This window comes from Rhinichthys klamathensis, unplaced genomic scaffold (genome assembly GCF_029890125.1).
Source record: "Rhinichthys klamathensis goyatoka isolate OS25496 unplaced genomic scaffold, OSU_Roscu_1.1 h1tg000020l_1, whole genome shotgun sequence".
NCBI classification, from domain to species: Eukaryota; Metazoa; Chordata; class Actinopteri; order Cypriniformes; family Leuciscidae; genus Rhinichthys; species Rhinichthys klamathensis.
The window spans coordinates 912,584-928,222 of NW_026606571.1; the positions used below are offsets into that span (position 1 = coordinate 912,584).

At 42.4% G+C, this 15,639-nt stretch overlaps 1 protein-coding gene across 6 annotated transcripts in view; it reads left to right on the top strand.

Moving 5' to 3' along the window:
- Nucleotides 1-15,639, top strand: part of kmt2d (lysine (K)-specific methyltransferase 2D) — a 37,466-nt gene that overhangs the window by 19,013 nt on the left and 2,814 nt on the right. For all 6 annotated transcript variants that reach the window (XM_056238982.1, XM_056239023.1, XM_056238998.1 and 3 more), the window contains exons 32-53: nt 25-192; nt 1,627-1,754; nt 1,865-3,699; nt 3,788-3,911; nt 6,619-6,706; nt 6,785-6,845; nt 7,200-7,432; nt 7,522-10,461; nt 10,540-10,683; nt 10,802-10,966; nt 11,203-11,350; nt 11,445-11,526; nt 11,620-11,795; nt 11,875-11,999; nt 12,096-12,231; nt 12,341-12,456; nt 12,552-13,872; nt 13,975-14,111; nt 14,708-14,838; nt 14,950-15,235; nt 15,313-15,386; nt 15,468-15,576. In XM_056238982.1, coding sequence (XP_056094957.1) covers nt 25-192; nt 1,627-1,754; nt 1,865-3,699; nt 3,788-3,911; nt 6,619-6,706; nt 6,785-6,845; nt 7,200-7,432; nt 7,522-10,461; nt 10,540-10,683; nt 10,802-10,966; nt 11,203-11,350; nt 11,445-11,526; nt 11,620-11,795; nt 11,875-11,999; nt 12,096-12,231; nt 12,341-12,456; nt 12,552-13,872; nt 13,975-14,111; nt 14,708-14,838; nt 14,950-15,235; nt 15,313-15,386; nt 15,468-15,576 — 8,727 coding nt within the window. The remainder of the gene's footprint in view (nt 1-24; nt 193-1,626; nt 1,755-1,864; nt 3,700-3,787; nt 3,912-6,618; nt 6,707-6,784; nt 6,846-7,199; nt 7,433-7,521; nt 10,462-10,539; nt 10,684-10,801; nt 10,967-11,202; nt 11,351-11,444; nt 11,527-11,619; nt 11,796-11,874; nt 12,000-12,095; nt 12,232-12,340; nt 12,457-12,551; nt 13,873-13,974; nt 14,112-14,707; nt 14,839-14,949; nt 15,236-15,312; nt 15,387-15,467; nt 15,577-15,639) is intronic.

Sequence of the window (15,639 nt, forward strand, 5' to 3'; positions counted from 1 at the left end):
TTCTTTTTTTTTTCTGTACCACAGAGACAGCGATTAAGAGAGTTTTTGATAAGACAAAAAATGCAGAGAAACTCACTTCGCCAAGAGAAGGAAGCACCTGTGGTGGGTAATCCTGCTCAGAATTGGCCAAGCGGGGAAATGCCGGCCTTTCAGCAAGACAAAAGCCAGCGAGCACCACCTCCTTACCCTCAGGTATTGACATTGAATTAATATTGAATGTTTTTTATTGAATCTGATGAAATGGTAATTAGAGATGCACCGATGTATTGGCCAACAATCGGTATCAGCCAATAAAAGCTATTACTTTCACTATCGGCCATTGGCCGATTGTTTAAAGACAGCCGATGATCAGTGCCGATTGTATCCTGTCAATCATAAGGGTGCGATACAACATGACCAACTGCAACTCACACTTCGTGTGAAGAAAATTTCTTGTGTTGAGTTAAGGCAAGTTAATGCGACAATAACGCATTAACAGCTAAAAACAGCTACATAAAAGCAGGCTCTTTTGACCCTATGAATCACCTGTAGTTCAAGCAAGGGTTGCCAGATCTGCAGTTTTTCCCTATACTAAACATTATTTGTAGCGCACCTCTTATCCAGTAATCGCAAATAGCTCTGTGCTTTGTTACTTCTAAAAAGAAACAAGGTGTCATCTTTCAAATTCTGTCCATTTTATTTTGACGCTTTTAAATATGATGTGACAGACTGCTGTAGCGCCTCAGCAGCTGCACGGAGCGTGAGTCTTTTCTTCCACTTTAACACAAATTATATTTAGAAAAACGTTCATGAATATCAGAAAGGAAGTTGAAAGATACAGTACAACCGTATCATGTCTCATGTAATCACTCAATCAGTGTTTCAACCGTGGAAAGATGTCAATAAAACAGCTTGTGAACAATGACTTAATGTTGCATTTACCTCAGGAAAGTCATCCGTTTGTTAGTTAGCTTTAAAAAAAAAAAAAAATTAGAGAGGAGCTTATTTACTGTTAATTATATATGCATGTTTGAATAAATTTGCCATGAAGACAAGTGCTTAAGAAAACTACCTTATGTGTAACTGAGTTGTATACAAACATTTAAGCTTTTATTTGAGTGTAGGTTAAATATATTTATCTGGAAATTAATAGCAGTTGAATATAATAGCTATGTGGTTCATTTTAACCTCTAATATTATAGTGTACCAAATGAGAGGGTTCTCTTTATAGTTTGCAGCGTTATTTGAGAGAGAGTTTTTTTTTCCCCATAAGAAAACACAAACTATCGGTATCGGCTGATATCATACTGAATAATCTTCAATCGGTATCGGCTGAGAAATATCATAACGTTGCATCTCTAATGGTAATCTATGGCTGCATGATTTGAATTATAAATTTTTTTTTAAAAAAATGTATGCTCCAGTTTGCTGTGCTTGTTTGTAGGAATGCTTAATTTGGCCCAAAACAATATGTTATATAACATTATGACTAAAAAATAACAATATAATAACTGAAAAAAATATGAAATATTGCAAAATATATATAATATGGCTATATGGTATAGTGCATTTATTTCGATTGATTGTGCAGCCCAAACAGCCAAAAGTGTTTTGTTAGTTGGCTTAACATCACCTTACATCCATCAGGATAGAGCTGTTGTTGCTCAGGCAGCCCTTAGCAGCAGGGTGCCTCTGCCAATGGGAGCAATGGATGAAAAGCTTTGCCGCCCACCTCCTCCTGGGACACCAGCAACTATGGAACCCAGTGCATTAAGGTAAAATGAGCTGAAAAATGCAACTGGTTTAGATTACTCTGTGATTTACACAGTCCTTGTAAATGTTACTTTCACAATTAACATTTTTTTAATCTGCGCTTTTTATGTAGGCAAGCTGGGCCCAATATTTCTCAGGGGATGTATCCTCGTCCATTATTTCATGCACAGTGGCAAAACCAAGGTGCTCCGCGGAGGTTCCCGCAACCATCTATGATCGAAGCTGTTCCCAGGCAGCACCTTAATACTCCCATCAACAATTCTCTCAACATGCAGTCCATGCAGAATATCCCTAATCCTTTGACAGGGGTCACAGGCACTGGCGCAGAAGCTGTACAAAGCCATGTGTCGGGAGCACCACCTCAGTTTATAGAGTTGAGGCATAATTCCCAGAGGATGCCACTGGGTCCTCAGTTTATGCAAAGGGCACCTTTACCCAGACAACGCATGTTTCTTCCACAGCAGGAAATGAATGCTGCTTTTGTTCAGCAGAACTTACCCCCATCTCTCAATGCTTCAGCGGAGGGAATGCGTGATCCCAGACTTGGGTTACAGCAGGGTGGTATGGACTTATTAATGCAACAACAAAGCAATGTACCCCCTCCTCAGTCTCAGCTACAGCCGCAACAGGTGCCAACTACTATACCTAAAACGCCCATTTCTCACACTACTACTCAACAGCTTCAGCCTCAAACAAGTACAATAAGAGGTCAACAGACTGTTGTGAATCCAGTTGACCTACCTGAGTCTGACCTAGAGGATGCCTTTGCTTCCAAAGGGCTGGGTGATACAGTGGCAGAAACCGGAGTGGAGGATGATGATCTTGCTACTCTTGACCTTGATCCTGATAAAGGCGATGATGATTTGGGAAACCTCGACAATCTTGAGACCAATGATCCTCATTTGGATGATCTGCTCAACAGTGATGAATTTGATTTGCTGGCATACACTGACCCTGAGCTTGATCAGGGTGATCCCAAAGATGTTTTTTCTGACCAGTTGCGACTTGTGGAAGCAGAGGGGGAAGGACCAGGGTCTTCTGCTAATGTAGAAATCAAGGTTGAAGAGAAACCAAGAGTCGATTTAGCTTGTCAGGTCACGCACACAACTGCCACTCAACCACCTTTAAAGACTGAGAGTTCATCTGCTACCAATACTCCAAAAGTAGAGTCCTCTGATGCCATTAGACTGTCCTCTGTAAAACTTGAAGGGAAGGGATTGGTTGAACAACCACAGTCAGGACAAGCTTCGGTTAAAGATGACCTCAGTGAAACTGTGTCGGTTTTGCTCAGTGGAACAAAAGCCTCTAATCAATCAGAGACCGCAACTGCTTCTTTGAACACCGTCCGTTTAGGTGGTATACCTTTTCCTCTTCCCAGCCAAGCAGATACACTGTCCTTTCCACCAACTGCACCACATCCAGACCTGGGCAATGATCCACTTGGGTTGCCAGATTCTGGCCACCACTCTACAGCAGAAGATCTAGACAAAGTAGAAAGCTCTCTGGAAGCTAGTGAACTGCCTTTATTAATACAAGATCTTTTGGAGCATGAAAAGAAGGAGCTTCAGAAACAACAACAGCAGCAGCATTTAAGTGCTCTACAGGGAGGGATTGGTAGTCAACTTCACAGCATTCAGAATCAGCAACAGCCTCCTCAGGGGCCAAATCAAATTATGATGCCACAGCACCACCATCCATCCCAGGGCATTGTGCCTCAAGCAGGTATGGTGCCTAGGCCACCTCATGTGTTACCACAACAGCAGCAGAGGTTAATTGGTGCTGCAATTCCTTCACCTCCCCATGCAGCAATGGGACAGCAGCAAGGAATTTTACGAGGTGGACAGCCTGGCAGAATTCATCCTGGTATTACTCCTCAGCAACAGACGGCACCACCTCCACATATCGTTAAACAGCAGAATATGGCCAGCAACTTTTTCCCAGATAAAGGTATGTTGAAATGAGTTTCTTCAACTGTTTATTCCTATTTTATTATCTATAAAACTAATTTGATGTTGTAAATATTATTTATTCTCAGAGCTGGATAAATTCATGACAGATGACATAATGGATCCTATTGCGAAGGCTAAAATGGTTGCGCTGAAAGGAATTAAGAGGGTGTTGGCTCAAGATCCAATAGGTGTACCACCTGGAATGAATAGGTACCGTTTTTGTCTTTATTAACACAAATTGTTGATCAGTTCTACTGTTATGGATGTAAAATTGAAAGTGAAAATATGAAATGTTACTTTTTATAGTGAGTACCATTTGTATGTTTACTATGTTTAATATGTAGTATGTTTAGGTAACTTTTTCCTGTTTAAATCAGGAAATTGTTATACATGTGACAAATTGACATTTTTGAGTGATGCAATACACTTTGAAGTGCACAATTATATAATAGTCATATGAAGAGTCTAGGCCTACTATACGTGTTGTAGCCATTAAATAAGCGCATTTAGTTTCATATTTGTTAAAAATATTATGTTATTTTTTTCCATCTATGTTGATTATGAAAAGTGAACAGCATGAGTAAGATGGATGCGCAATATATCAGGAGACCTTGAGTGGGTCAGACATGATTTTGACCACTACATTAAGTTTTGTTTTGAAGAAAGCCTTTCTTTAAAGTGAATTTCGTTTTGTATAAATTGTATCTTAATTTTAATAAATTTTATATCAACCAATTGCCTGGATTTAATAAATAAGAAGCAAATATAGCAGACAATATAATCATGACATGGAGGCGCCAGCACGGTCATTTGCATTGCACGAGAACTGGAGCTCATCTCATCATAAATTAACCGAAACTCAGCGTATGCCTCACAGACATGAGAAATATATATATATATATATATATATATACAGGTCCTTCTAAAAAAATTAGCATATTGTGATAAAGTTCATTATTTTCTATAATGTAATGATAAAAATTAAACTTTCATATATTTTAGATTCATTGCACACCAACTGAAATATTTCAGGTCTTTTATTGTTTTAATACTGATGATTTTGGCATACAGCTCATGAAAACCCAAAATTCCTGTCTCAAAAAATTAGCATATCATGAAAAGGGTCTCTAAACGAGCTATTAACCTAATCATCTGAATCAACTAATTAACTCTAAACACCTGCAAAAGATTCCTGAGGCTTTTAAAAACTCCCAGCCTGTTTCATTACTCAAAACCACAATCATGGGTAAGACTGCCGACCTGACTGCTGTCCAGAAGGCCATCATTGACACCCTCAAGCAAGAGGGTAAGACAGAAAGAAATTTCTGAACAAATAGGCTGTTCCCAGAGTGCTGTATCAAGGCACCTCAGTGGGAAGTATGTGGGAAGGAAAAAGTTTGGCAAAAAACGCTGCACAACGAGAAGAGGTGACCGGACCCTGAGGAAGATTGTGGAGAAGGACCGATTCCAGACCTTGGGGGACCTGCGGAAGCAGTGGACTGAGTCTGGAGTAGAAACATCCAGAGCCACCGTGCACAGGCGTGTGCAGGAAATGGGCTACAGGTGCCGCATTCCCCAGGTCAAGCCACTTTTGAACCAGAAACAGCGGCAGAAGCGCCTGACCTGGGCTACAGAGAAGCAGCACTGGACTGTTGCTCAGTTTTGCATGTCATTCGGAAATCAAGGTGCCAGAGTCTGGAGGAAGACTGGGGAGAAGGAAATGCCAAAATGCCTGAAGTCCAGTGTCAAGTACCAACAGTCAGTGATGGTCTGGGGTGCCATGTCAGCTGCTGGTGTTGGTGCACTGTGTTTTATCAAGGGCAGGGTCAATGCAGCTAGCTATCAGGAGATTTTGGAGCACTTCATGCTTCCATCTGCTGAAAAGCTTTATGGAGATGAAGATTTCATTTTTCAGCACGACCTGGCACCTGCTCACAGTGCCAAAACCACTGGTAAATGGTTTACTGACCATGGTATTACTGTGGTCAATTGGCCTGCCAGCTCTCCTGACCTGAACCCCATAGAGAATCTGTGGGATATTGTGAAGAGAAAGTTGAGAGACGCAAGACCCAACACTCTGGATGAGCTTAAGGCCGCTATCGAAGCATCCTAGGCCTCCATAACACCTCAGCAGTGCCACAGGCTGATTGCATCCATGCCACGCCGCATTGAAGCAGTCATTTCTGCAAAAGGATTCCCGACCAAGTATTGACTATTGAGTGCATAATTGAACATAATTATTTGAAGGTTGACTTTTTTTTTTTGTATTAAAAACACTTCTTTTATTGGTCGGATGAAATATGCTAATTTTGTGAGACAGGAATTTTGGGTTTTCATGAGCTGTATGCCAAAATCATCAGTATTAAAACAATAAAAGACCTGAAATATTTCAGTTGGTGTGCAATAAATCTAAAATATATGAAAGTTTAATTTTTATCATTACATTATGGAAAATAATGAACTTTATCACAATATGCTAATTGTTTGAGAAGGACCTGTATATATATCGAAAGCTTGAAATGTCTTTAAACTAAACAATTCAAAACGAAAAGAAATCGGCTACTCTCTGATTATGTAATCCATTATGTGCATTTCTTTCTGTAGGCGTTCACTACGGAGATGGCGATCGCTGTCAAATCTGTCAAATGACTGAGATCGCTGTCAAATCTGTCCCTGGGAAAAGTAACGTTGCGCCGAATTGAAAAAGGAACTACGTTTCGTTACCAAATTTTTACCCGAAAAAGTAGTTACGTTACCACACAACACTGGTTATAGGTCTTTAGTACAGTAATATAGATCTAAATTAATAATTTAGTAGGGGTTTTGTACCTTTTGGAAAAAATTTCCTGGTTGATATTTCCATGGAATTGCCCATTTCAGTTCTGTTTTGGCTATAATTAATTTTATTCAACTTTAGGCAGCAAGTATCTCTTTTGGCTCAGAGGTTAACTTCAGCTCCTGGAAATGAGGATTCCCAGGCTCAGCTTGCACCTGGGTCTTCCAAGGTAGGTTTCTTTTTCTTTTTTAGTTCACATTTTGTGTGAATTTAAAATCGTATCTTAAACTTAATCCTTCTATTTCAGGATGGAGAAGGCAGCAACCAGGTTCAAACAAGACCGAATCCTCCACAATTTGGCATCATTAGTATGTTGTGCATTTCTATTTTTGCAACAAACCACCCCTTTACTACTTTTATTAGCCTTTTCCTTATTTATTATTATTATTATTACTTTCCCTATGTAAACACAAATTTAATGTCATGATTTTGTGATTTTGGCAATGTAGAAAACAATCAGACATTAAAATGGACATTCTGAATTTACTCATTTGACAATTTCAGAATCTAGATAACATGGAAATCTGGCTATTTTTGTTGCATTGTGGAAAATATAGTTTGCTACAAATTGTGCAAAGTATATAGGCACACATTGTGCATACAGGTTATAGACAGTTCGGTTTATTTCATGCTTTTAATGTTGATGTTAACACTCACAACAGATGATGCTGAGCAGCACCAATATGAAGAATGGCTCGTGCACACACAGCAGTTGCTGCAAATGCAGTTGAAGTTCTTAGAGGAGCAAATTGGAACACATCGCAAATCCCGTAAAGCTCTGTGTGCCAAGCAGCGCACTGCAAAGAAAGCTGGGCGTGAATTTGCAGAAGCAGATGCTGAAAAGCTCAAACTGGTGACTGAGGAACAGAGTAAGATCCAGAAACAATTGGACCAGGTATGCAAAATATCTTTTTTACAAACGAACGAGAGATTTTGTCGTCTTTAAATCCATTCAGCTAATAACATTGAAATGTGCTTTTCTAGGTACGTAAGCAGCAGAAGGAGCACACCAATCTTATTGCAGAGTACCGGAGTAAGCAACAGCAGCATCAACAAGGGTCCTCCATACTAGCTCCAGGGCCTTCTACACAGGCGCCCCACATGCTTTCCAAGATGCCTGGACAAATAATGATTGGCCAACAAGGAGGACCAATTATTGGTCAACCACCTGGAGGGATGCCTCAAGCAGGGATGCCTCAAGGAGGTATGCCAATTAGAATGCCACAAATGCAGCCCTTTAGTGGAGCCCAGCCTCCCACTCTCCCACTTGCAGCTGGCACTGTCCAACCAGTTCCACCTCCTGGTTTTTTTCCACAAGGCCCTGGAGCACAAGGACCAGATCCAAGAGTTCTACAGGAGCGACAGTTACAGCATAGAATGCAAATGGTCCAAAAAATGCAACAGCAGCAGCAACAACAACAACAACAACAACAACAGTTGATGATGGGGCAGCAGCCTATGTCACATCAACCTCAGCAGCCCGGTGTAATTAACCAGCAGCCTGGAGCCATAGGCAACCAGCCAGCCCAAGTTTTGATGGGTAACATGGGGCAGCAGCAACCAAACTTACAACAAGGATTAATTAATAACCAGCAAAATCGTCAGGGATTAATGCAGACTCCTCCAGGAATGATTGGACAGACGCAACATAATGTCATGGGCCAGCAAATGACCCAAACTGCAAATATGTTGGCAGGCCAACCACAGGGTATGGTTGGTAATCAACAAATTGTTCAGCAGCTTCAGAGACCTCAAGGTTTGATGGATCAGCATATTGCTAGGGGGCCACCAGCCCAGCTCACACCTCAACAGCAGAGTGTAATGGCTCAGCGCATGCTCCTGTCACAGCAGAATGCTGCGAAAAACCTCGCTCAACTTCAACAGCAACAAATCTCACAATTGAAACAACCGACACAGGCTGGTCCCTCTGAGCCACAAAGAGCTTTAGAAACTCCACCATCAGGGAGTACCCAAGGAGCTGCCGAGAGTTTGCAACAAGGTGTCCAAGATCTTCAGAATCCTGCCCATAAAGATGGTGGACTTCTTAGTCCGAAAACACCCCCCCAACAGGGAGGACCTCCTACACCACTACAGATGCAACAACAGGGATCTAGTGGAGAGCAGCATTGTGTTGTTGGACAGCCACAGCAGCCACATGCTTTTCTGGCTCAACAACCGACAGCACAGCCTCAACCAAACCAGAACATTGGAGTTGCTGAACAACATGGTTTTGTAGGCAACCAGCAGGCTGGAACACATCTTAAAGTACAACCACAGCAACAACAGATGCAACTTGGTCTTCAGACCCAGAACACCATACAAATAAAACAGGAAGATCAGCAAATGTGCTTTATGGCCCAACAGCAAGCTGGTCAGGTTGCTGCACAACAACCACAAGATGTGCTTGTCCAAAATAGTGGTCAGACGCAAACTACAATGACTGGCATTGCAAATCAACAGCAGCAAGCTTTATTGACTCAACAGATCGGCATTCCTAGAGGCCAGCAGATGATGATGACTCCAAGGCCTGGTGCTTCTGCAGGGCAAATACGTGCCCCTATAAACATTCAGGCCTTCATTGCACAGAATCCCCAACTGCGTCACCTGACTCCTAGCCAACAGTTGCAGCAAATTCAGGCAATGATTGCCCAGCGACAGCTACAACAAGGCCAGATGCTAAGAATGCAGGGTCAGGTGCAGGGACAAATGCGTCCCCAGGTCCCACAGGGGCCACCAGTTGGTCCACGGCATCCAGGTCTTGAAATCCAACAACAGCAGCATCGCTTTGGGTTGGCAGGAAAACACGGTCCAGGTGGCCCTCAACAGCAATCGGGTGCAATGGGACAACCATCTGGTATGGCTACACAGTTTCATCAAGGTGTTGCGGTGGCTATGCAACAGCCTTCTCAAGGACCCTTGCCTCAATACATCAATAGTGCCCAGCAGCAGATGTTACAACAGCAACAACTGCATCATCAGATGATGAGAGGTCAAGTTCCCAGGCCAGTACTGGGTCAGGTTCGTGCCACAGCACCTGGACATATGGCTAGACCAATGTCTCCTCGCCAGTTAGTGGGTCAGGGTTCTCCTGGAAGCCCACTTTCTAATCAGCAAAGGATTATGAGAATGTCTCAGACTCCACCAGGACCCCAACATCTACAGCAACAACAGTCCCATGTGGCGACAGCACTGAGCCCCTTTCGAGCATCTCCCTCTCATGCAGGTTCTCCTGCAGGCTCCACTGTTCCAGAACCTGGTTCAAGCCCAGCATCTGTAAATAAACCTGAGACAGGCAACCTGTCGCTCTCCAGTCACTTGTCATCTCCTTCTAGACCAGATGGTATTGTAGGAAAGGGTAGTCCCTTTAGCCAGACAGGGGGATCAATCGCTTCACCTCTGAGATCTCCAACTACGAAGACTCAGAGTCCCAATACTGAAGCTCTTTCTGCTCCTTTTCCACTCAATGGTCCATCTCCTCAGTCAGCACCCAACCAACACCAAACACCAACTGCTACACAAGTATCTGAGGGTCATATGTCTCAGCCAACTCCAGTACCCAATGAAATGTGCAAGATAATTCTGCAAAACATCAAACAGGAACCACGTGAAGTCCAGTGTGACACAGGAGATAGTGTAGAGGCCCATTCTGATGGCATAAAGAGAGAAATTTCTGGAGAGACCATCAGTGCCACTGCTATTTCGAACTCTGCTCTGGGCTCTAGAACTCAAGCAGGAGATCTTGGATCCCAAATTCAAAGGACAGAGACTGGTCAACAGTTACTACAGAAACTCCTTAGAACCAAAAACTTACAACTGGCATCTCAGAGGCCCTCAGATGGTATTCATAATGAGATAAATGGACACATCAATAGCAAGCTAGCAATGCTTGAGCAAAAGCTTCAAGGAACTCCACGTAACATGGAGGTAGGCCAAGAAAGTCCTTTTATTATGCATATGTATTATGAAATTGAGCATCTCATTCTTATCTGATGCTATTTTTAGGATCTGCAGTCACTCACAAAGAGAACTCCAATAGTCAAGGCCAAACGTACTACAAAAGCTGGAGAGCGTGGGCCAAACTCTAGAAAGAAAACCAAGAAAGAAGAAGTTGGAAAAACTGAGGCAATAATGAAGCAGCTGAAACAAGTATGTGGCATTGGCTTTTTGAATCTTTGCTTCCTGTTTTAAGAGTAATGCATGGCTATGAACAATTTGGATTAATATTATGAAGTTAAATCATTGCTCACTTATGGTTAACCTACAGGGACTTTCTCTTCTTCCTTTGATGGAGCCCTCCATTACTGCTAGTCTGGATTTGTTTGCTCCCTTTGGCAGCAGCCCAGCCAATGCCAAGACCCAGTTGAAAGGCTCATTTGGAAATGCTATGCTAGAAAATATTCCAGACTACTATTCCCAGCTTCTTACAAAGGTACACTATAGTTTGGCATTTTCAGTTTAACCACGTACCTTACAAAAGACTTTCTAGATTGGCTCTGTGTGTATTCCTCATTCTAGGAATTCCAAAGACTGTTCACTGTTGTATGCAAGTTCTTAAGATGCAGCCAGATTGAAACAACTGCAGCACTTTTCCATTCTTTTCTCACTTATTTCACTTAATTACAGTAAAATTCCATATAGGTGTTCTTTGCTGCTTTTTCCTTTTAGAACAACCTCAGCAATCCTCCAACACCACCATCATCACTTCCCCCAACTCCACCACCTTCGGTGCAGCACAAACTTCTAAATGGAGTGACACCTGTAGAGGAACTAGCCGAAGGTCAAAAAGGGACAGAGGCGTCAGAAGATACCATGGGTAAAATATTACATTGATTTGGATTTATTAGTGAGCCGTTATGACTTTAGTGACTTATGACTCCTAACATTTTAATCTTTCCTTGTACTTGAAGGTTCTGTTCCAGAGGAAGTAAAGAGTGTAGACATACTAGCAGCTCTCCCCACTCCACCTCACAACCAAAACGAAGATATACGGTAAATTGTCAATGTATTGCTAAATGAATGTATTGAACAACTAATCTTAAGCTTGTGCATATGTCAGCGCACTAATGGATTCTCTCAACTCAGGATGGAGAGCGATGATGACAGTGATGCTCCAGATAGCATTGTGCCTGCATCCTCACCTGAAAGCCAGCTAGGTGATGAGACAACACGCTTCCCCCATTTATTGGATCCTAAAGAGGAGGAGGATGAGAGGGCCATCTCTCCTGTTATCCCCATTATTCCTCGTTCTGCCATCCCCAGTATGTGGCACTGTTTGGAAATTATTTTAATTTTTTTTACTTGAATCTTTCATGATGGACTGATCTTACCTATATACAGGTTTCTCAGAGACAAAACCATTCGAGTCAGTGGATGGAAAAGTTGTAGCCTCATCCAGCCAGTGGGACAAAACTAAAAGCAATGAAGTATCTGTAACCTTCATGCTTTCATCAGCTGCCGCAAAGGTATTTAAGTCTCTAAATATCTTAACCCAACCTTAACCTCAAAGGCATTGGATAATTTTGTGTGACAAGGTTTAAGTTCTGTTTTCTTTTTAACAGAATCTCAACACAGTGATGTTGGCTGTTGCCCAACTGCTGCACATACGTATGCCAAGTTCTTATGAGGTGGCTTTTCCCCAGAGTCCTGGTAGAGCAGGTGTTGGACCTGGGAAAGTACCCGACTCCTCCAACCCAGGTAATGCACTCAATCTGTCTTTCAACATTATTCTCAAAGTATCTGCAAAATGTTTAGCTTCTTGTTTTTGGTTTCTCTAAAGCTGTTTGAATGGGTTTTTTTTTTTCAGCTATGAAGACAGACCCTTCTGCAAGCCATGATGCAGAGTGGCTTAGGCAGTTTGATGTTTCCCTCCCAGGATGTACTCTGAGGAAACAAGTCGATATTCTAGCTCTTATCAAACAGGTGAGTTTCCTGAGTATTTCTCTTTTTTTTGTTTTCTTTCTTTTGAGAGGTACCTTACATTTCTAATTTCTTCTGACATTTTTACTCTTTTGCAGGAATGCCAAGATCAAGAAGATAAACCTGCTCAGCACTGTTACATGACAAATGTTTCAGATCTGGATGTGCGCCACCTGCCTGTTATTCCTGTTGAGGTATCTCCACCTCCATCACCATCCCCACCTCCACCACCACCATCTTCTGCTGTAGCTGAGCCAGAAAACATCACTCAACCTGAGCCCAAACCTGACCCGGATGCACCTGTTCAGATTACATCATCCCCTTCCGCAAGCCCGAGTGATCCTGTCAAAACTGACCCTATAGTTAAACTGGAGGCTCACAGCTCCCCTGTTACTGTGGAGTCTGAATCTCAGGAGCCAGTGGTTCTCCCCCTAGCTGCTCCATCAGAAGAACAACCTTCTGCTCCAGCCATTTCTCCTCCTCTAGACTCCCCCACAATAGAGATGTCCCTCAAACCTATTAAACACCGTAGCAGGACTCTTTCTGATGAAGAAGAAGAACGACCTAAGGTCAAAAAATGGAAGGGTCTACGCTGGAAGCGTCTCCAGATAGTCATCACTATTCGCAAGGGTGGGTCTAAGAAAGAGAACAGCCGTGAAGTTTCTGAGCTTATGGAGCGCCTCCGCATTACCCTAAAACCAGACAAGCTGCCCAGAGACAAGCGCAAGTGCTGTTTCTGCCACGAGGAAGGAGATGGTGCCACAGATGGTCCTGCACGTCTGCTTAACATCGATGTCGATCTCTGGGTGCATCTTAACTGTGCTCTGTGGTCCACTGAGGTGTATGAGACCCAGGGCGGTGCACTTATTAATGTGGAGGTTGCTCTTCGGCGTGGACTGCGCACCCGCTGTGCCTACTGTCAGAAGACGGGTGCTACTAACAGCTGCAACCGTTTGCGCTGCCCGAATGTTTATCATTTTGCCTGTGCCATTCGGGCACGTTGCATGTTTTTCAAAGACAAAACGATGCTCTGCACCCAGCACAAGCTTAAAGGCCCCAGTGAAGAGGAGCTCAGCAGTTTTGCTGTTTTTCGACGCGTCTACATTGAGCGAGATGAGGTGAAGCAGATTGCAAGCATCCTGCAACGTGGTGACCGCATTCACATGTTCCGTGTTGGCGGGCTCATCTTCCATGCTGTGGGCCAGCTCTTGCCCTCTCAGATGGCTGTGTTTCACTCACCCACTGCTATATTTCCAGTGGGCTACGAGGCCACACGAATTTACTGGAGCACTCGCGTGCCAAACCGCAGATGTCGCTACCGTTGTCGCATCAGTGAGCAGGATGGCAGGCCTCTGTTTGAAGCGCGTGTCCTAGAGCACGGGTATGAAGACCTGCACTTCCGAGACGCCACACCAGATGGTATGTAAATCCAAGTTTATTTTCTGAAATGACTGTAAATGTAATCCTGATGGAATGATTTATCTTGCCTCATCATGCTAATGTCATGCCACTGCTCTTCAGGCATCTGGTGCAAGATTGTGCAGCAGGTTGCCAAGCTGCGTGATGAAGCAGCCATGCTGAAACTCTTCACAGAGCATGTCAAGGGAGAAGAGATGTATGGACTCACTGTCCATGCTGTGATGCGAATCACTGAATCGGTGAGAAATTAATAAGTATGGTTGGGAACCGAGAACTGGTATTTATTCGGAACCGCTGACAAAAATGAACATCATTCAGTTAATAAAACTGTAAAAAAATAAAATAAACCTAAACCACATGATTCATTTTTGTTAACTATTCTTGCTCTGTTTTCTTCTGTTGATCAAATCAGCGATGACACGTAGTTAAAGATAAACAATGTTTTGTCAGTAATATGTAAAAAATAAATGAATAATGTTGTTACCACATTTTTTATCATTGTTGTTTAGTATATAGTCCCGGTCAATTATTGGATCACATTTATGCTGCCTCTAAAAAGTTTTTTTTACATTTACTATTGAAATGATTTAATAATTTTCTATATTTACATTTATCTAGTGTTGAAAATGTCTAATTTGTCTAATTGCATTTCTTTTTTTCCAAATATTTATTCCTTAAGTCATAAAAAAAAATGAACTGGAACCATTGAGGAACTGGAACCAGGATGTTAAATTCCTGTGATTCCCATCCCCATTAAAAGCATTTTTCTTAAATATCTTGATTATAATTATTAACAATATAATAAAATTTTCGCTGCTCAAAATTTGTCCTGCAGCTTCCTGGTGTGGAAAACTGTCAGAATTATACGTTCCGATATGGCCGCCATCCTCTCATGGAGCTTCCCCTCATGATAAATCCTACGGGCTGTGCACGATCTGAACCCAAAATTCTCACCCACTGCAAACGGTAATGAACAAAAGAAATGGAAGACTTTAGCTTTCTCATGTCAATTGATTTAAGACTCTAAGTATGGAAAGTGATTGTAAGGATCTAATGTAATTTTATCCTGCTTCTCAGGCCTCATACTCTGAACAGCACGAGTATGTCCAAAGCCTATCAGAGCACATTTACAGGGGAAATTAACACCCCGTACAGCAAGCAGTTTGTTCATTCCAAATCTTCTCAATACCGTCGACTGAAGACCGAGTGGAAAAACAATGTGTACCTGGCCCGTTCTCGCATTCAAGGACTGGGACTCTACGCTGCTAAAGACCTTGAAAAACACACCATGGTCATAGAGTACATTGGCACCATCATACGCAACGAGGTTGCAAATCGCAGAGAGAAGATTTACGAGGAGCAGGTTTGTAGATGTCAAGCTTCCGCTATATATTTTCTCTATTTTTCTTTTTTTTTAACCTCTTTGGTTTCTTCAATCAGAACCGCGGGATCTACATGTTTCGCATCAATAACGAGCATGTGATTGATGCCACCTTAACTGGCGGTCCTGCCCGGTAAGATCAAACTTCCTGTGCTGTTCTTGCAATACAACTGTTTGGTTTGGGTCTTAGTTTATGATTTCTTTGTCTCCCTAGTTATGTCAATCATTCTTGTGCACCCAACTGTGTCGCGGAAGTTGTGACATTTGATAAAGAGGACAAGATCATCATCATTTCTAGTCGCAGGATCCCGAAGGGTGAAGAGGTAGGTTCGAGTTACATTTTTCATTTGGCAGTGCTCTCAGTGCTGTTACCCAGTATAATCCTT